Genomic DNA, 21,504 nt, shown 5'->3' with positions numbered 1-21,504 from the left:
AATGTCATTAAGAACTAATGACATCTGCTTGTTCTGTTCTGTAAACCCTGTGGTCGTTTTTGCCAAGAACAGAACTATACCACCAATCTAGAATGTATGCTCATTGTCAATCTTTTTTGACGGTAGCGAACCTGACCGAACTTTATTTACCGAATTGACTTCGTACGGTAGGGATTAACATTCACATCTCGGTCTTCAGCTAGCTGATCCCTAAAGATTAAATCTCAAACAAAGAGAGAATTAGCTTTTTAAATCTTTATGATACTTAAAAAAGACTTACTGCAGAATCAGTTTACCTCTGAATCAAAACTAACTCTGACACGACAAACACACATGCCCACAGACACACATCCAGAAACAAAGACAAACAGGGTTATATTTGCATTTTTATTCATAAAAAGGCCACTGCCCATATTACTTTGTTTTTAAATAGGCATGTTTTACAAACGGCATTAATCTGTGTACATAAAGCCAATCAGCCAAATATACACCACAGGAACTTGTTTGGCCAAAGTGAGGACATTGAACTTCTTTAGTACTTTTGTGAGAGAATTTGATCATTAACCAAACGTTACTTTCATCGTCAGTTCATCAATGATCGTGATTATGACAAAGATGCAAACTGAGATAAAAAACAATTATTTCCCACCACATTATTTTCTTCGTGCAACGTAATCGTACTTGGATTGATCATTTGCAAAACATCTGAAACCTATTGTGCCTTGGGAGCACCTCTCACGCAAATCCGTCAAATATTTGCACGTCCTAAAAATTCAGTCTAATGCATTTACCTCTTCAACTTATTTTCAGTGCAAATATATATCTCAGGTTAAGGTTACAAAGCTTGATGGTACAGCATATCCACAGAATTCACAAGAAAATACATTTAGTCCTAATTCTCTTGAGTTTCATGTATAAATAGTCCATTATCTATAAACAGTCTACAGTAGTCCATTAATGATATACAGAAGTCCATATCGAGTGTCCTACACACAGAACGTCTACCCACAGTGCTGCAGACTTTTAATAGAATTGGAAAAGACCCAACTCCAAGACTAACACAAAAATAACGTTCTTCAGCAGGCGATCCTTTCATTTCCCTACGCATCTTCCTCCTCGGGTCTCCTGCTAGTTTCAACAGGGATCAGAAACCGGGAAAATGACCTCTTGACGTACTGGAAAACGAATCCAAAACTTGCTAGCTTTGACACTCATTGTGAAACCAAATGGCATGGTGTGGTTTTCAGCAAAACAAACAATAAATCACATGACAATAAATAAACAACAGGAGCAGCATATTGACTGTAAACTGAGACATGTTTATGTCATTGTGTGTTTGTATCCTGGAGTATGTTTACAAGAACTCACTTCATACAGTAGGCATTAGCATTCACGTATTTGGCTCCCGCTAGCCGATCCCCACCCGCCGAAAAACAATAAATAAAATCAAAATAAATAGTTGCATAAAACTAAGGCATGTGACTAATACAGAAACACAGGTCGAGTATGTACGATATGTCTAAGCCCATTTTATGTGATCGTTTCTAGCAGACCAGGAAGGCACAATTTCCACATACATAATATTTTTTTCTACATTTGAAAATAGGTAACTGTACAGTTTTAGCAAAAAGAACAAATCTGTTTCCACTGCAGCGGTGTCGAACGGCCTAATTCTCTCAGCTTCTTTAACACTGATTAAGCATAAACAACACAAGATGGCGGTGAGCTCTAGCCAAGACTCCCAAACACTGCGAATCTCTCCCAGGAGTTCAGTTTCGTCACAGCAAAGTCAGAGACACAGAGGCAGAGTGGTGCGAACCGAACTGGGAGACTTCGGAAAGCTGTTTGACGTTGACAGTTCCAGAGGTCTGTGGAAATATTTAGTTCCTGGAAGGTCATTTGAACCGTTAAGATCTTGAAAGCTGTCTACGTGTAAATCCTGGAACGCGAACGGACTGTGAAAATTCGGCGAGAAACATTTAACACAGCGGCCAATGATAATCACCCTCAGGTTACTTCGACTTGATTTTCCCCTAAAGTCAAACGATGCCTGTACACAATAAAGTGAGAGAGCCAGCCGTGGCTGCTTGTGTGCCCAAAAAAGTCATGGGTGGATTGTTCTCCGTGCCCTCTGGTTGGCAAGCAAGGCTTGTTCTTTAGTAAGAACGGTTAAGCCACTGTAAAACAAGAAAGACATCTACCTAACCAAACTTAAAACCCAAATTGGCTAAGAGTGCATAAACAAACACAAAGGTCTAAAATTAATACCATCATTTGTCACTTTTTAAAGGCAATAGTCTTTCACGATTTGTTTGGTTGGGGTTCTAGAAAAAGCTGAAGATATGTAGTTGCTTCGAGTGTAATAAAGGAGTGTGTAGGCATGTAAGCAGGTGTGTTTAAGTGCCGCTGTTACCTGCGACCTGTTTCCACATGTCTGATCAGGTGAATATTGAAGGGGCTGTCTGCTAGCTCGGGATGTTGTTCGATGGGTAGAGCATAGAACCCGTCGTACCCTGAGATACGCCCCTCTGCGATGAGCTCATCCTTTTCTTTCTCGGTCCAAACCAAACTTCCGCTCTCCCCTTCCAAGACCTTCTTCTGTTCCCGTAGCCACGCTCCCTGCACAGCTCTTATTCGTGCTGCCTCTAACACCCTTGTGCGTTCTTCCTCCGGCGATGCTCCATAGCGAATATTAAAGCTAAGCGCCCCCTGCTGGAGCACGATGTCGGCAAAACGGCGCATTTCCCCACCGACCATAGCGCTGATTTGGGACACCGAAACGTTTACACCATTCTCCAATACTCTGACTCCGCCTCCAGCTCCACCTCCTGCCACGCCCAGGTCTGCCTCTAGTGGACCCGCCTTGGTGAAAAAGTGAGTGTCACGCCCTCCCACTGTGAAATGAAGGCCTCTCAGGTACACGGCGCCGTTCAGAACGGCAGCAATCCGACGACTGTCCTCGCTTGCCACCCCGATGATCTCGGTCACCACCACGCCGTCACGGATAGCGAATTTCACGCCTTTTCCGAAAATGGAGGATAGGGCAGAGAATATTGGCCTACGCCCCTGCCGGCCTCCAATTTTGCCGTTGGCTGGTGTCATGGGGAGGCGGTCCAATGAGATGAAGTTTTTCAAATGCTTTTGAAGATCACACTGGATGCCAAGGACAATCTGAGAGAGGGGGAATTTATGAATAGCAAACATGAGTGTTTTTGGTTTGTTGCTAGATGAGAACGAAAACTGTGGAAAACTTGAAAGTACCTTGCTGGTATCCCAGGTCTGTGTGCGAATCTGTGTGGCCATCATCTCATAGGTTTGCTCTGTGTTCTCCACCTTTGGTTTGGGAAACCCTGGAACCACGTTATGAAGCTGGAACCCAAAGAGCTGCAGCCAGCTACTGATATCTGCACAGAGAAAGATAAACTACTGTGAAGCTGTTAAGGTTAAATTTGATGTACAGTATTTGCCATAAATACATCTATTCATTTGGTTGGTGGGCTTATTTTTCTGATGTTTTATTGCATAAAATTTATGATAAATGTATATATATATATATATATATCTGGATCAATCTTGGGGCCCCTAGGTGGAGAACCACAGGTCTAAATGTCTGCAAGGCTGCCTTGTCAAAATCCTTACGAAGCAACAATATATTGGAACATACTGGAAAATACAGGAAATATATTTGCTTCCCTTAAGGGAAAAAGAATATTTAGCAGATAAACACAATCGACATTTACAGTCTCTTTCACTTTCAGGAAAATGGACTAAAAATATTGATTATTCATTCAACACAACAACAGATGTTCCTCAAATCAAATGTTCTCTAGAATAAGAATGTACCTCTCCATAACACCACCAAAACATGATTCACAGCTGTGACAAAACAAAGGCCTATTTACTAATAAAAAAAGGCAATATTCTGTTGATATCTTCTTCCCCAACTTCCTGTTTTAATAGGAAATACATCAACACAGGAAAAAACTGCACTCATCAAGCCGGTTTATGGGGTCTTCAAAATAGTTTATGGTTTCTTCTTTTATAGTTAACTTTAGTACCGGCTGTACAAGACAACAACAAGAACTGCTCATATGATTTCTGATTCTGATGAATGCCATGTCACTGAAACTATCATTAGGTATTTAGCAGGAGTCTTAAATTTGCCTGGATTCAGTGACCAGAAGACTTTTACTCTTTTGTACACTTTTGCACATAAAACACAATGTTGGTAGTGTAATAGTAAATAGCTGTAGGGTCACTGTTAAATAAACGTGATCGAGGCACTTGGGGTTATGAAGATCCCGTTTTAACGATTTGAAGTGAGACACTTAAATTTGGTTTGCTTGAGCGACACTGTCCTATTAATATTTCCACAGTACGTTGCTTTGGCTATAACTAATGAATCTCAGTTCCGCTATGTGCTATTATTCAAAATATAATTTCCCCTTAGGGAACTGACACAAACACAGCACAAAAAACCCAAAGCATGACGATGGTTTCACCTCACTGTCAAACAGTGTCCCTGTCTCTTATTCTAGACAAAGTACAGTACAAGTACAACTCACTCCACTGGACAAAGCTAGTTTTAAAAGTTTTTATAGTTAGATTCAAACAGCTTTTTTTAAAGGGGTCATATCACATGGCTAAAACAAATGTTATCATTTGTTTCAGATGTAATGCAATGATTATACACGATTTAAGGTTAAAAAACATAGTATTTTCCACATACCATGCATGTTTGCATCTTCTCTTTGCCCTACCTCTCTGAAATGCACAGATTTCTTACAAAGCTCATCACTCTGAAAAGCGAGGTGTGCTATGATTGGCCAGTTAACTGGAGAGTAGTGATTGGCTGAATATTGCAAGTGTGTGACGGAATTGCAATTGTACAGGTACGCTTACCTTACGTGCGTATACATTTTGGCGGTCTTAGTCAAATCATACCACAAACTGACGTAGATTTCTGGGGGTGTGGTTACACGAGGCGTTTCAGGCAGGTCTGGGTGAGCATTCGCTTTTAGATTTAAGATGCATCTTTTGTTCAGACACTTACATTTTTGGTAATACATGCATGGGCAACTTATAACACACCAAAGACACAGAAAAACACATATTCCCGCCATATGACCCCTTTAAGGTAAAATGTCTATTTAAAACAATTTCAAAGGGGATAAAGTGTTCATTTCTGATGATGTCTACCAACCAAGTGCATTCACAATGGACACCTTTATTATTATGTGGGCTGGGATGAGGATTTAGACATTAAGACTGGACAACAAGGGTGAGTAGATGACAGATCCTTTTAAGACACTAAACTTACTCAAAACCTCACTCTTACCTGTTGTAAACTTGGTCACATCCTGTAGGTCTCCCACCGGATAATTGTTCTTAAATGCGTACAAATTAAACGGCTTGGGATTCACACTTAGCTCCGCCCACAATTCGTGATTGGGCGTCGTCCATCTTCCGGCCACCACATCATAGTCGCGGCGACCGAGGTGCACCAACCGAGTGAAAGAGTCATAGAGACCACCTTGAAACCCAAAGACGAGAAGAAACGTGGGGTTTGAATCTCTGTAAACATCTCCGTACGGCGTGTACCACAGTTCTTTCACAACGTGACCCCGACTGCTGAAAACCGCTAGAGGTGTTCCGGCGTTGTCACAAGCTATGTAGAATTCCTCTCCGCTGCTCATCTCCATGGCGATGAGGTGACCCTGAAGGTCGTAATAGAGGGAAGTGATCTCTGAGCTGCTGTGGTTGTACAAATGAGTCACTCGCGTTGGTTCCATCAGATCGGCGTAGAAAAACTGCAGCTGTGCCCCGTCGCTAGTGTGGCTTGCGACTCTCCTACCGAGTCCGTCGTAGCGATACCAAACCTTCTGTCCGCTGTCTCGGTCATAGGCACCCAACAGCAGTCCATTTGAGCCGTAATCAAAGAGCAAGTTCCCACGGAGACGCAAGAATCCATCCTCATCGGTGCGGTATTGGATCTCTCCAAGGCGTGTTATTCGGTCGCGAAGATCGTAGCGTAGCGGTGTCAAGCGTGCACTGTTACCGTGACTCAACAAGTTTATGTTTCCGTTGAGGTCGTAACTGTAGCGCCACTGTGGCCGGTCATTTATGGCGACCGTTTGCAACTGTCCGTCTGCGTCATACTCATATGCGTACCTAGTGATGTTGTTGTCCACGCCAATTCGAATATCACAGTTGGTGACACGTCCCATACTGTCATACTGCAGCGTCATCCAGTAAGCGATGGCTTTCAGAATCTCGTACTGAACTTCGATCACCTGTCCATTAGGGTTGAAGATCTTTGTGTGTTTCATGGCATGAGTAGTGATGACCTGGTTGAGATCATAATTGATGACGCTGAATTTCCCAAACTGCTCGATGCGTCCCGACACGTCCACGTAGCGGTAGAGGTCAATGGGCAGCGGCGTTTCGTTGATCATAGCTTGCATGCTGGTGACTCTGAAGTTGTTATAGCTGTAGTCGAAACGAGCGTTAACCAATCCTTCCTCGCTGAAGCGATATATTTGTCTGCTCACCAGAGGACCTTAAACCGAGAGAGAGAGATGGAAGAGGAAAATAAACAAGACAAGGAGAGAATTTAGCAGCAGAGCACAGAGTCACACAAAGGTGAGGTAAAACATGAGTCAGCTTTGCCAGAGTGCGAGATAGGATGAACTCCCCGCTGATTGTGATTCAAGGGGCTTTTACATCAGCCGAGCAGGAGGGAGAGCGAGGGAAGTGACAAAAGGAAGATTAAATGTCAACTTGTATGTTTCTTGGTGTAAGAGTACAACCACCTAACCAGTTTCTCTGTCCAACTGCTTACCCGCCCTACCTGTCTCTCTGTCTGACAGTATTATCACCTCACCTGTTTGTCTGTGTGCAGGTACAAACATTCTGCCAGCCTCTCTGCTGACTGATTCATTTTGTAGAAAAACATTTATTTTACTTAAAATCTTTTGCGTTTTGCAGGGGTGTTATAGCACGTATTAATGACCTGCTGTGAAAAAATATACTATTTTTTTAATCCAACATAATGCAAAGAACAAATTAATCTTAAAATCAAGTTAAGTAACTCAAATTCTTGTTTTTTTTTGCAAAATACTAAAACGTAACGTCAATAAAATCATTGATTTCAGTATCTATTATAACAATTAATTTAAGTTTTTATAAATAAAGTCATTAATTTCAGTATTTATCAATAAAGTAATAAATGTCAGTATTTATAAAACATCATACATTTTCAGTATTTATCAATAAAATCAATAATTTCAGTATTTATCAATCATGATTTCAGAATGTCAGAGTTATTTTGTCTTGAAATCTGTCATATAAGCTATCATTTACAGTGCTGGGCAACAATTCACATTTTTAATTGCATTATTCACATAATTTTTCTCTAATTAATTGCGATTAATCCCTAATTATTTTTAAATAAAATAAAATTCTATAAATGTCTGAATCTCATAGGACAAGTACTGTGACGAGACTAATGTCCCCCACCCACATGTTTGTGTGAAAAAGCAGTCGATCTGTTGCTCTGTACCTGTCTGTCTGTAGCGAATGGTGCAGACGAACCCTTCATGCATCAGATGAATGGTTTTCACAGCACCTGTTGCCTCATCATAGGTGAAAGTAACTAGTGTTGAGTCATACAGGATCTCAGCCAGCCGAGCCACTCGGCTGTATTTGTAGATCACACGCCTCCCCGTGCCCAGGTACAGACTCTGCAGCAGACGCCCATCGTGAGCGTAATCCTGCGTGAAGCTGGAGGTGGGCGAGTCGGGCGGCGTGTACGTGTTCCGGTAGTAGCCCACAGACAGAGAGGTCTGAAGGCTGTGTCTCACCATGCTGGGGAGGGTGACAGACAGCAGGCAGTCTGTCTGATCGTACTCAAACGTGTAGCGACGCTGACTGTGTAACAACAGCTGGACAGACTGAAAAAAGAAAGAGGTAATAAAAAACAACAGGAAGATGGTTTAGAGACTTTAATGTACAGCTGTAGGCAAACTGAAAAAGACGTATTGCTTAAAAAAGTAACCAATTTTTATGATCATTAAGATTTTTAAGCATTGCGATATTACTTTAATTAAAAGTAGGCACATTTTTCCCAGAAATCTCATTAAGGAAATGTGTCTGGGATTCCCTTAGTGTATCATGATGTGGTTTTATTTGTAATTATTCTCAGGGTGATTCTCATTACATTCTCATGACTGTAACAGATTATATTTTACAGTAAAAAACATTAAATCCTCAAACTCCACTTAAATCAAAGCAAGAATTAACATTTATATTAATGCTGTCAAAAATAAATATTTGATTACAAATATTGTTTATATTATTTTATATAATATGTGTGTGTGGAATGTATATTAATATGCATACATAAATATAAATACACAAATATAAAAGTATTTATAAAGTATTACACATTTTTCTGTAAATATATTTACGTTTTATTTATACATATTTATACACAAATGTTATATTTAAGTTAGGGCTGTCAACGTTAACATGTTAACACATGCGATACATTTGATCTATAATAAAAATGTTAAAGAAAAGAAACAATACATGTTTAATTTTCAAAATACGTGTGCGATTCATCGCACGAAAAGTAAAAATGTTACTCTATTGACAGCCCTAATTTAAATTAAAAATATTTATGTAAATGTTTATGTATACACATGTATGTGTGTGCATTTATATATGGTAGGGGTCAGCTGTGGCCTGATGGTTAGAGAGTTGGGCTTGTGATCAGGAGGTTGCCAGTTCTAATCTCAGGGCCAGCAGGTCATGACTGAAGTGCCCTTGAGCAAGGCACCTTACCCCTGATTGCTCTGCAGTAATGTGCCACTGTAAAAAAACTACTTGTAAGTCGCTTTGGATAAAAGCGTCTGCCAAATGAATAAATGAAAATGTATTACATAATATTAACAGTTTGATTTATACATTTTTGCTATGATATATCATGGGACACAAATACAGTATATTTGTCAACGATATTCATAAAAACATACACGCTACACACATATATTACACAAACCCCAAAATTTGTTTTGTAATCGATTAATCGCAATGAATCGATTTGACCGCACTAATTTATACAGGACGTAAACTATAAATAAACTACAAAAACTTAAAATAAACCTTCTCCAGAAAGGTGTAGCTCCAGATCTTCCCATTGGCCCAGGTGCGGGTGATGATGCGTCCATTATCGTAATCCCTGCGCTCGGTCCAATTGCCTCTCTGTATGCCGGTGACCAGGCCATCGCTGGAATAAGACACTCGCACTTGATTATATTTACTGGGTGTCCAGAGCACCGGCCTGCCCTGGTCATCGTACTGCACACGCAGAGTGAACTTCCGATGGTCGTCATAAATCTTCCCCACTCGACTTTCCTGACTGTAGTCTATAGACAACACGTTCCTGTTGTGAGCCTGAGCAAGAGAGAAGGGGGAACGAAAGAAGGTAAAACTTATGATCTTATTATATCGGTGTACACAGAAAGCACGCGTGCAATAAAATCGGCAATGAAAGAACAAAATTTCTTTCTCGGGGGCGCGGAGGGAGACGGGGTTGCTGTTATGGCCGGCATTATTCAGCATATACATCAGCGAATTGACAAGGAAACTGAACAGTTTGAAATTTCTGGTTTCGCTCTGCATGATTCAGAAATAAAAAAAATTCACTACTGCAGAGTCTGGACCCGATATAAGCTTCCAGTGCCATAAAAATATAATGTCCTGTAGTGACGCCTGTTAGAATTTGGCTGAATATATTAGAATCACTAATTGAGCCAGCTGCCCTTTACGGCTGCGAGGTGTGGCGTCCACTAACAAATCACATATTAGGCAAATGGGAGAAACATCCAACTGAGACCCTGCACGCAATATCCGGTAAAAAAATATCTTACAAGCAAATGGGAGCGCCGCGAATAATGTGTGCACGGCAGAATTAGGCCAATGAACATTAATTCGGCGATCCCTATATCATTATAAAACCTTGCTAAGAGAAGAGTAGAGCAAAGCAAACAGACCCCCTGACTGAGCCGGTCCTGAGCTTGACAATTAATTGTACTAACATATACACATCCCCTGAGACCAGAACAATTCCAGGAACGTAATTAGAATCAACCAAATCACAAGCACAACATGATTTTATCACATATTTGCAAACGCAACCAGTGTCACAAAGTAAAATGCAATTTGATATGGCCTTAAAATACAGCACCATGGCAGACTACCGTTCCGGTTTTCCTGAAGTTGCCGTCTACCGGGACTAGTAAAAAAAAGTTTCCTATATACTGTACACTTCCACAAACACTTTCTATGAGGACTTTTATACTGTAAAAACGGTATACTTCATATAACTAACGGTCTACCATATGACTAACGTTCATTTTCTGCATTTTTACATCTTCAAGAAAACACCATAAAAATAAGAAATGTCCCCATAAGGTCAAAAATTACTGATATAACACAACAAATGATTTACTAGGACCACACACACATACACACACGCACCAATATGGTTCATAACATAAAAACAAAGACAAAATATGTTGCTAAATCCAGCTATTTGAAGGGCAAACAGAAATCTATTGTGGTCGGCGAAAAACAATCCTTATTGTTCAGCCCTGATATTGTTTTTCTTATTCATTATGATTTTCTTCTCATCTCTTAATTATTTATTGTGCTGTGATCTTCACAACATCCTTTGTCTGCAGATGCCCTTCAGCAGCTCTGTCAATGCAATTGTTCTGTTATTTGTAGTTCCAGTAAAGCATGCCACAAATGAAACGGAGAGAGAAGAATGGATACAAAAAGAAAAACAGATCTGTGGAGTTCTAACACTGTGTGAGATGTAGGACTGCAGTGTATTGCGTCTATGGTAGGGTGGGGTATAGTATATAGGGAACAGATCAGAGAGTGTAGTGTACTGTAGGTGTGGGGGGTAGCCTGTTTTTACTTTTTGCACTACAGCAAAGTCCCTTTAGGGCAAACCAGTTCACATGGATCTTTTAGTCATGTAAGTGCAGCTTCTGTCTATCTTAATGGGGGAATGGTTGAAATCACTAAACTGTCTGTGTGAAGTATGTTTCAATAACGTGTGTTCGTAAAGTCATACATCCTGCTCCTTTAGCTCAAATCACATCAGGTTGATCCAGCTAGAGAACGAAATGGTGAGGTTTTTGCCAATATGGCGACTGGCTTGTGAATGGTGACCTCCTGAGTGTTATGATTTCTGTTATGATCTGTTCCTCCTTATACTGCATCTTTGTACAAATTTTACCCCTGCACACTACATACAGTGTCATACAAGTGTTAGCCCACCCTACACACACATTTATAAGTGGCACAGTGCGTGTTACCCTCAGTCGGCGTTCATAAGCAGTGTGATTTCCTTTGGCCTGCTCGCGTCTCTGTCTCCACTCTATCAAGCTGTGAGCCGGTTCCCCCGGCAATGTGATGTTGCACCTTCCGACCGTGGGATGGACCAGACCTGACAATGCCCCGGACAACAGCCCCGATGACACGGTGGGTTCAGTGCTGAGAGTCACGTCCATTCCACTGGCATACGTCGCCCACAGAGATCCGTCGTCTCTGACGCCATACACACTTACAGAATGAGCTGGACAGACAGAGAGAGAAAACTGTGAATACATTTCTGTTGCACTTTCATTAGTTGAAAAGACGTGCAAATGTGTGCAAATAATTGGATTAAGACATATCCACACCTGACACACACACACACACTATCTCTCTCACCTTGTCGAAGCGTGTAAACTGTGTTATCCGCAGAATGGTTTGTGGTTATGATAAAGTTTTCTCTGTTCGAGGCGGTGGCTTCTACTTTGACAGCTTTCTCCATGTTACCATGGAAACTGCTGACCTCTCCAGTCGGCAAGGTCATGTTGATGAGATGCCCGTCAGAGTTATACCTGCACATGAACACGTTCTCTGTTAGCTTGCGCTTGTGTGTTTCTTTGAGAACAACAGAAAAATGACATTAAAGTTTTGGAGCATTCCTTATTTTATATAGAGCAAAATACGTTGGGTTATTTCCTTATTTTTCCCTCTAGCCAACATATCAGTTTAGTTTATGATTTTTGTACCAACAACAATAATATTTTAGTTTCTGAAGATCATTTTGATTGCTCTTCCACACACACTTATGAAGGTGTTTGTTACTTCATTTTCACTTTGTTACTACATAACATAGATATATCACAATATAACCACTGTTTTAAGCACACAAAAGACAGTTTTATAGAGTTTTCTTTTGATGGACTGTTTAATTCACTTCTAGTATTTTGTTTGTGTGAGGGTGTGTGTTTGTCCCAAATGTCCCCATAAGGATAGTAAACATGAAATCACCTAAACTGATAGGACCAGCCAACAAGCTCCACAAGGAGAACAACTTCATAAACATACTAAATAAAAAAAGTTTAAGGATAAAGTTTCAAGGGCAGGGGTAGAAAACATTCCCATTAAATCTGCAATACATAGCTTTATTTGGTCCAAAATTAATACAAATCAATTACTGTTTTGAGCAAGTACATACATCTCTGTTCAAAACACGTTTTATTATCTTAATTTATATTCATGATTTATACGTTCACATAAGACATCATTTGACTTCAATCCATATACATAGAGCAAACTGCCATTTTATCAAACAGAGATTGGCGAATAGACGCAAAAGTTACAGATTAAAGTGATGATTCACCTATACATGAAAATCCTGTCATCATTTGCTCACCCTCTTGTCATATTAAACCTGTACGATTTTCTTTCTTCCACCTTCTTCCATAAGAAGATATTTTGAAGAATGTTGGTAACTTGCCCCCATTCACTTGCATTGGTTTTGTGTCCATAAAACAGAAGTGAATGGGGGCCAGTGCCGTTCGGTTACCAACTTTCTTCAAAATATCTTCTTTTGTGTTCTTCAGAACAAAGTCATACCGGTTTAAAATGACAAGAGGGTGAGTAAATGGTGACAGAATTTAAATTTTTGGTTGAACTTTCTCTTCAACTCATAAAAACGGAAGCAGTCAATGAAAAGTTTGATCATGTTAGGCTTGTTGTTTCAGAATGACTTGACAGTCGGGCAGGGTGTGATCCTCAGTCGCTTATGTTGTGATGCCCAGTCTTTTTCAAGAGACACAAAGCAAAAAGTGTGAGATGCTTACTAATTTCACCTCTTTTCAGATTTGAAAAGCCATTTAGTTTATTGCAGCCTTTGGATTCCTCACATTTATATTCTTGCCTGTGGACGGCCACATGATACACTGAAAAGGGAAGGACTATCATATTTCTCTGATCGTATTATGAAATGTTTTGTGGAATCCTCCTCTCGCTCCATCGTTTCTAGATTGAATAGCAATTAGAAACACACAACCCCTGAGCTCCTACATCTCCTCTATCCCTGTTTTATTTCCATCCAATCAATGTCAACGCTAATTTATATCATGTACTCGTGTCTGGCCACCCACACCGATGCCAAAGACAGAAAAAGCTTTTCATCCGATCAGATTGCAGGGATTTTCAAAGGCGTACGCTTTAGATTCAAAGACATGAGGCTACCATGTCTGCATTCGCTTGAAATGTTTAATCTGCCTAAAACGTGGCTGGAAGCTGCTAATCCACTTGCGTTCTGTTGGAATTTTGATGATTTTGCTCTGTTCTCATTAGAGCTCCTCTGCAATCGTATATTAAATGAGATTTGAGTTTTTTTACATTGCCTGTGCTTAACTCTCTGCCACAAAGCAAGGATGTTGTGGGTGTTTGCAAGGGCGTTGTTTTGCGATCTGCTATAATATACTGATAGCAACAGTGACGTTTGCCATAGCTAACAAAACTAACTATAGCTGTGCATCAAAATGAATCAGTCTAGATGCGTTTTTGAACATTTAAATCGACAGTTTGAGCATCGATACTTTGTCTCTCCTCACCGGTTGCTGCACATATGGGGAGACTGAGCGAATGTTAAATGAACAGGCTTGGCAACCTCGTACCTTCCTTCAAACACTTTAACAAATGTTCCTTCCAGAAGCCTGCCGTCAATGAGTGATCACCTTCCTTAACTTTCACTGTTTGTCGCTGGTGGAATTATCTTCCCAAGCCGTACCCAAGCAGCCGAGTCTGTTCTAAAGACACATCTCCTCTGTGAACGCTTGACTCCATCCTGTTAATGCACTATATGTCTTTCTAGCTTTTACTTTCCCGAGCATTTGGGAACTTTGTTTGTTGGTGTTTTAAGCCTGATTTATACTTTGAAGAGCCAAAATGCAAAACCAAACCGTCAGTGCATTCTTTTATCATGAAAGTCTATTAGGCAAGTTTGAAGTCTTTAGGTTGAATCACTCATGTCAGACATCCACATGACTCTTTCATGTATTTAATGTTGGGTGTCTAAGTCAAGTGTTTGAGCAACAGCTCTAAGACAAATCTTTTATAGATGTCATTCTTTTTTTTGTTGGCAACAAAAGGACATTCAGCTAAAAGTAATCACCTAAACAATCTGAAGAGTCTCTTGCTCTTTGTGAATGCCCACTTAATGAGAAATGTATGTGCTCTCCACAGTTAATGAACGGTAACTATGGTAACCACATCTTTTCCCTGGTCCTTAACCACGCCCCCAGTACATGACGCATCACTGACTTTATCTCCCACTTAACAATATCAAATAATAACATGCATTATGTGGTGAATTTTTTTTACAAACATGTTTTAGGGAAAATTCACACCAAAATAAACATTCTGTCATAATTTCACCATGACTTTTCAAAATGACTTCTTCGACTGTAAAACACAAAAGTGGTTCATCGGTGGTTCTGTCCATACAATGGAAGTCAATGGGGACCAATGTTGTTTTGTTACTGACGTCCCTAAAAATATCTTCCTTTGTGTTCTGCAGAAGAAAGAAAGTCATACAGGTTCGTAATGACAAGACAATTCAAAAATTATAAACACATTTTCATGTCTTTAAGTTAAAGTCTCAGGCCTGTGTTTTTTAGGGATGACAAATATAGCAGGCCTATGTTATTTGTTTAAATAAAATCACGTACTAAATTAATTAAATACGAACTAAATGTTATTAGTTTAAATAAAAGCATGCACTAAATGAAGTAAATATGAACTAAATGTAAAATCATTTTCTTCAATAGGCAGCTCACTCAGTCTTGAGACAGTGAGATAAACTCTGCAGGAATAAAAACAAAACAAACAAAACATCATTTATCTCAGCCCACTAAGGCGTGCAGAACAAATCTGAGAATTTTCTCTGAACCAAGAGGATGCAGTTTAGTGATGGAGTACAGTTTGTTCTATAGAGGACGTGCCAGCAGGGGGCAATGTCTCTCAACAGACCGAACCTGCATTATATGATCTGTCTCCACACAACTACCCGAGCTGCATGAGAACGTGTGGGCTTATATGTGTGCGTGCGAGTGTGTACTTTATGTATGTGTGTAAACACAGCGTGCGAAAGGTCACCGAGTTGATCAAACAAAAAGGAGAGAAAGAGTGCGAGCAAAAGAAGCCCCTGACATTTTCACACTAAATTAGAACTTGCAGCTCAGTCTCAAAAAATCCCTGAAAACGCCCATGCAAACAGAATGCACACACACGCGCACACAAACGTGCTCGCGGGTACTCAGACTCTTTTATACTGAAATCAGAAGAGGATACAGAGTTCTTTCTTTACCGGTTAGATTAAGGCAGAGTGATTTTCACTGCAGCAGAGTAGCACGCAGGGTAAGAAATCGAAGTGCTCCACACTTATAGACAACCTGAGGTAACGCTGATCACGCTCTATTAGATTATTTTCTTTCTGATAAATTCTGATCAAGCTCCATTAGATTACATGCAGGTAAAGATTAATCTACGCTGGGATGGAATATTGTTTCTATAAAAAAGAAACTCTGCACTATTCCCGCTAATAAAATCGGCAATCTGTGTGTGTGCATGCATGAAAGTGTGTGCGTGCGTGACGGCGGGCACACACAGACACTAAAAGAAGCGACGACAGGAGATGACACACAAAAACCAAGACGGATCGCGCTATCACACGAACCCATAAATCAAACAATGAAGCAAACTCTCATGAAGACAAAAGCGATAGAGACAAGAACAGGGCATCACTTACTCGTACACAGTGGTCCAGCCGTTTTCATTGCTGATGGTGGCGAGCAGTCCCGTGTTGCCGTAGTAACTGATCTGTGCCAGGTCGTGCGCCAGGGCAGAGATGCGTTTCAGCATTCCTGCATTGCTAATGGTCAGCCAGTACACCTGCCCGCCCGGAGCTACCAGCCACAGGGGCACACCATTAGCATCCCGCCGTAACTGAGCTATTGTGCCCTCCCTGTTTGCAATGCTGCTCAGGTGGCCCTCGGGGGTGTACGTAAAGTTAAGCAGGTAGTCCCCCGTCACCAGGCTGCGGGTGAAGAGGTGAGTACCATTTGGGCTGAACAAGTAGAGCTCCTGGTCGGCTACCGAAGTGAGCTCATACAGACCCTCGGGGGACAGCTGCAGATGGTTAGCGGCGAGCCGGCGAATGCGCACGTTCCCGAGGTCGGCGATATATAGGGAGCCGTTAGGAGAAACGACGAGAGAGGAGGGAGACTTTAGCTTGGCATCACGAGCGTAACCTCCATCACCTACATCACAAAACAAATTCGGTTCATTAAGCATTTGGTGTTGGGCTTCGTGCAAAGGGGTCTGCGATGGGGTGGGTGACCCTGATGGGGTCAGTGGAATAAAGACAGGAATTATTGTATAACTTCACACCAAGTTTTTGTGGAGAAATAAAATGTGAATTAAAAGTTGATATCTTACTGAGATAACTGAGCAAGATGAAGTGCAGCTAAATTTATCTTATGAAGAAAACTAAATTCTTTTTATTCCACAATCCAGGTCACAAAAAAGAACAAATATCATATATTTTATGTTCATATTTTGTTAGAGGAAATACACTGGAAAGTCATAACATTTTTGTAAAAATCTTTAAAAAAGATGGAACTGACTGGCACTTGCTTTTAGACGCTGGCAGGGAAAGTGAAAACAATTCAACATCATTTATGAAGCCACCTTGTATGACACATATTTAATGCTTTACTGATCCTTCACAAACATTTTTTTCCTTAAAAATATGCGCAGACCCCTTTAAAGCAAGTGACCCATCTCACCTGAGAAACATTCGCAGCTGGGGTCAATCTTGCAATCACATTCACTGGTAGCCCCCGCGATTACAACCATTTCTCCATTCGTGGACACTTCCTGTACACGGCTGTGCTTCCTGTCGTCAGTTTCAGCGATGTACAGCGTCCCCTGGTGGCTGACGGCGATCGCCTTTGCCCCCTCCAGCACTGAACGTACCGCTGCTTTTCCCAGAAGCACTGGCTCGATACTGGCCATGGGGCAGTGGATGGGTCGCCCGGCAACCACGCGCACCTGCTGGGACTCGCTGACCTGAAGCACCAGGTTGTTATCGAGCACGTAGAGAGAGTTATCTAATGGACTCACTGCCAGATCGGTGGGCCATTCTAAACGCACCTGTGAAAACACAAAGCACATTATTAGGTTCTGACATGCTTTGGGGACATAGATGCTCGAAACTGAAAAACATCCACAAAATCTTTGCCAGTAAAGAATGTTTTGACTTTTTTGAAAGTGTCGCATAGATGTGATGTGGCTATTTTTCTCGTGATGAACAGACTTTTGCCCAATTGAGTTCTATATAAAAAGCAAAAAATCCAATGGGCACTTTTCGTTTGTGAAGTACTGTATTTAATTCTTGCATAAAATTCCATATTTATCTAAAACAGGCACTACTGCATAGATACTACATTTAACATTTATTCATTTAGCAAACACTTTTATCCAAAGTGACTTGAAAGAGCATTTGATATTTTGCCTTTATACAAATGGTATATAATGCCACATTACAAACGTTTACACAGATGGACTTTTATCTAAAGAGACTTAATACACATTATTCAAGATATACATTAAATACTAAAATATACATTATATCATTTCGTGTCTACTAAATGCGTAAAACTACTACTGCATGTATATTTTTTTATTTAATTTCCATAAAAATAACAAAAACTATGTATAGCCTTTTCCATTATGTAAAAAGATTCGTATTGTGTTACAATGTTTTGGTTAAAACATCCACCTCCAATGTACAGCAAGGTGAATAAAAATGCATTTCGATTGTGTGTGTGTCCACAGCTGCCCGACAGCCGGACAGTATTCAGTGTGAAGTGTGTCATATATCCCAGGCATGCAGGGAATTATGCAGATTTCAGTGCTTCTTTTACCCAGTGGCCTGCGGCACCTCATTTCCCTCTCTCGTTCTCTCTCTCCTCACTGTCTGATTCTTATTCACACACAACACAACCCACCGGATGAACTGTGGAGAAGCGTTGAGTGTGTGTGCATGAGTGAGAGAGAGACTGAGAGAGGAAGGAAATGAAATAGAAATCAAGGGACAGTCTGCCAAAAATTGATGCTATTCAGTAGTGGAAAGAATTGTGTCTGACTTTAAAGTGAGAGCAGTCCTGCAGTTTTAATGAGGACACGCCGTGTTAAACTGCAGGGGGAGAGACCGCAAGAGTGAGAGGCTAAGAGAGACAGAGAGAGAGAAAGACGAAAAAACTGTTTAAGAGCACTTTAAGGCAAAGATGTACAATTGCCAGGAATGTTTAGAAAATGCTTTAAGAGTTTAGTGTTTAAAATAGATAGATCAGAAAAAGAATGAAAGCTCAAAAGGAGAGAGGCAGAACGAGAGACGGATAAAAGAAAAGTAAGGATGTTGCTGCAAGCCGTAGAATGTAACTCAGTAGCACTAGAGAGACCTCCAGTATCAGCATTTTCTCACTCTTGAGGTGAACACCAGAAACTGTGTGTGTGTGAATCCTGTTGAGCTAAAAGAAAGGTTGAAAGAAAGAGACAGTGAAGGAGAGAGAGAGAGAGATGTCTCCAGGCTCCTGCTGTGTGGGGTGGGTATGTTTCTTTCTCATCTTTAGCTTCAGTTCTGGGTCTTGTTCAGACCATTTCTATAAGTGTGTGAGGGGAAAACTACACTGGCTCCTGAGACTCGGGACAAAACAGGTTGCCGAAAAGAAAAAATTGGATTTACCAAAAAAGAATGAACAATGATGGAAATGACAAAAAATACCGTGGACTCACCTGTGTAACTTTGTCAAATTCATAGCGGGTACATTTTGGAAAGAGGGTCCTGATGATTATTTTTATATTTATATAATCTTTTATATTATTTGCATAAATATCTGACAGAGTTGATACAAACTAGGGACAATGCTGTAGAACCTAAAAACATGCTTGAATTATATTTCTACTGTCAGTAATATTTACTTTATGTATTTGAAGAGGGCTGTCAAACGATTAGTCGCCAGAATAAAAGTTATATTACTGTATGTATATCTGTTATGTTATATAATACATGTCTGTGAACTGTGCGTATTAATTTTCTATTTATAAATACATACACATGCATGGACTTAAGAAGAATATAAAATATAAAAACGTTTATTTTTATAATTTGAATTACTGGTGACTATAACTAATTACATGTAAATATTTCCTAAATATGTATGTGTTTATAAATACAAAATTAAAATGCACAGTACACATACATACTTTCGATTAAACGATTAATCGTATGACAGCCCAAATGTTTTAAATATTCTATTGTTTATTAAATATTGTATTTTATCAATACTGTGCCATGTTAAGCAAATGTAGAGTATTGAAAAGTGATTGTAAAATGTACACACATTTACATTTGGTCATTTTAATACAGTCAATGTGAAATTGGAATTGACACAAAGTTTTCCTGGCAATTCTACATATTTGCCTTAAAAGTGCTCTTAAAACTGCTTGCAAATGGTAGCATAAATATTATACTGTAATGTAATGTTATATTTCTATATATATCTAATGTAATGATATTAAAACCATACATTAAGCGTATGCGCGTGTGTGTTTACCTGGCTAATGTCCATTCTGGAGTCACAACTGATTGGCTGAGATGAGGTGAGTCCATTTGACCCAATAATGGTTGTTATCACTCCTTTGTCATCAATCTTACGGATCGTTGATCCGTCAACGAAGTAAATGAACCCTTGCTTGTCCACCACGATACCTGCAGGGCGACAGGACACATACACCGTCATTTTTCTCTCCGTCAGTTTGAATGCGTTTTATTGCCGTAACAAATAACGTTACATTTGCATCGTCAAAGCAGCAGCAGCCTAACGGCATATGATGAGAAACAGCGTAATAAGGAGAGATCATTTATATCTCTCTGTTTCTCTGACTGTCTCGGGCAATAATCATCTGTCTGTGATCACTCTGCTCGTATGATCTTAAATATATGCAGATTTATTCTAAATGGCATTAGATATGCAATACACGATTGTATTTTTTCATCGTTCATTTGTATTATTCCTTTCATATCATTTGTCTTATTCTGTTTCAATGTCTGGAAATCATCTTGAGTTTGCGTTTAAAGCGTGCTGTGAACAAACATACAGTTGAATTAAAGCAGATCTTAAGCTCAAATACACCTCCAGGCCATAAACACAGCACACAAACAGGAGGATGGGAAACCATCGTCGCCCTCATTGTCGTCATAGACTCGATAGTTCTTTATTGTTATTGCTACTTTTAAATAAGCCTGTTCTACGGATCTTTCTTTAGTATGGCTTTAAACGGGCAAATCGCAAGTGCACCTTCAAAACACCTTACACACGTGCACAAACACAAAGGTTATGAATGTTATTTGCGGCGTGTGGTTTAGTGATATTTTGGCTCTCCAGAGGGATTTCACTCTGAACTGAGGCTTATATAACAATCACTCTCACACACATCATAGATTGTTATGGCAAATGGCTGTGTGTGTGTGTGTGTGTGTGTGTGTGTTTGTTTGTCCATGGCTTTTCTTTCCCTTCTCTAATTTGCTCTCTTTATTCGCTCGCTCTCCCTTTCTCTAATGAGAATCAAAGAGATAAGCAGACATATTGGTCTGTTTTCACCACGCTGATTTATTCAGGAAGAGATGGAGTCACGCAAACAAGTTTAATCAGATACAGTACCCTAACAGCGAAATACCATTGATTTCTATTGGTCTGTACAGTACACAGCAAGTTAAAATGACTGTACAGGACACTAACCTTAACACATAAGGTACCCTAACAGAAAAGAATTTAGAATTTATAAAAATAGTTTACTTTAGTTGTACCATGTTTTTACCAATGAGGACGTTTTTAATGATTTAAGAGGAAAAGTAGATTAGATCTAGCTTTTGACAAATTTGTGTTGAAAGTATTAGGTAGACACACACACACACACACACTTCAGTACAATGACAGCTCACACTGATCACTATGTTTAAAGGTTCAGTAAGAACACCTCCATATGGATAAATCACCTATAATGACACACTGCATACTC

General features: G+C 40.0%; 1 protein-coding gene across 1 annotated transcript in view; it reads right to left on the bottom strand.

Annotated features, from left to right (window-relative positions):
* Window positions 1-387: 387 nt before the first annotated feature.
* tenm1 (teneurin transmembrane protein 1) overlaps window positions 388-21,504 on the bottom strand; it is a 129,142-nt gene continuing 108,025 nt past the window's right edge. The window contains exons 23-32 of the mRNA XM_079474600.1: window positions 20,040-20,194; window positions 17,208-17,574; window positions 16,169-16,679; window positions 11,788-11,960; window positions 11,391-11,650; window positions 9,166-9,456; window positions 7,562-7,952; window positions 5,339-6,559; window positions 3,262-3,404; window positions 388-3,171 (exon numbers count right to left, since the gene is read on the bottom strand). Of these exons, the coding sequence (XP_079330726.1) occupies window positions 2,410-3,171; window positions 3,262-3,404; window positions 5,339-6,559; window positions 7,562-7,952; window positions 9,166-9,456; window positions 11,391-11,650; window positions 11,788-11,960; window positions 16,169-16,679; window positions 17,208-17,574; window positions 20,040-20,194 (4,274 nt within the window). The 3' untranslated portion in view covers window positions 388-2,409. The remainder of the gene's footprint in view (window positions 3,172-3,261; window positions 3,405-5,338; window positions 6,560-7,561; window positions 7,953-9,165; window positions 9,457-11,390; window positions 11,651-11,787; window positions 11,961-16,168; window positions 16,680-17,207; window positions 17,575-20,039; window positions 20,195-21,504) is intronic.

Source organism: Barbatula barbatula (assembly GCF_947034865.1).
Source record: "Barbatula barbatula genome assembly, chromosome: 2".
NCBI lineage: Eukaryota > Metazoa > Chordata > Actinopteri > Cypriniformes > Nemacheilidae > Barbatula > Barbatula barbatula.
The sequence above is the reverse complement of the archived record's forward strand: the minus strand, read 5'-3'. Positions and strand labels throughout refer to the sequence as shown.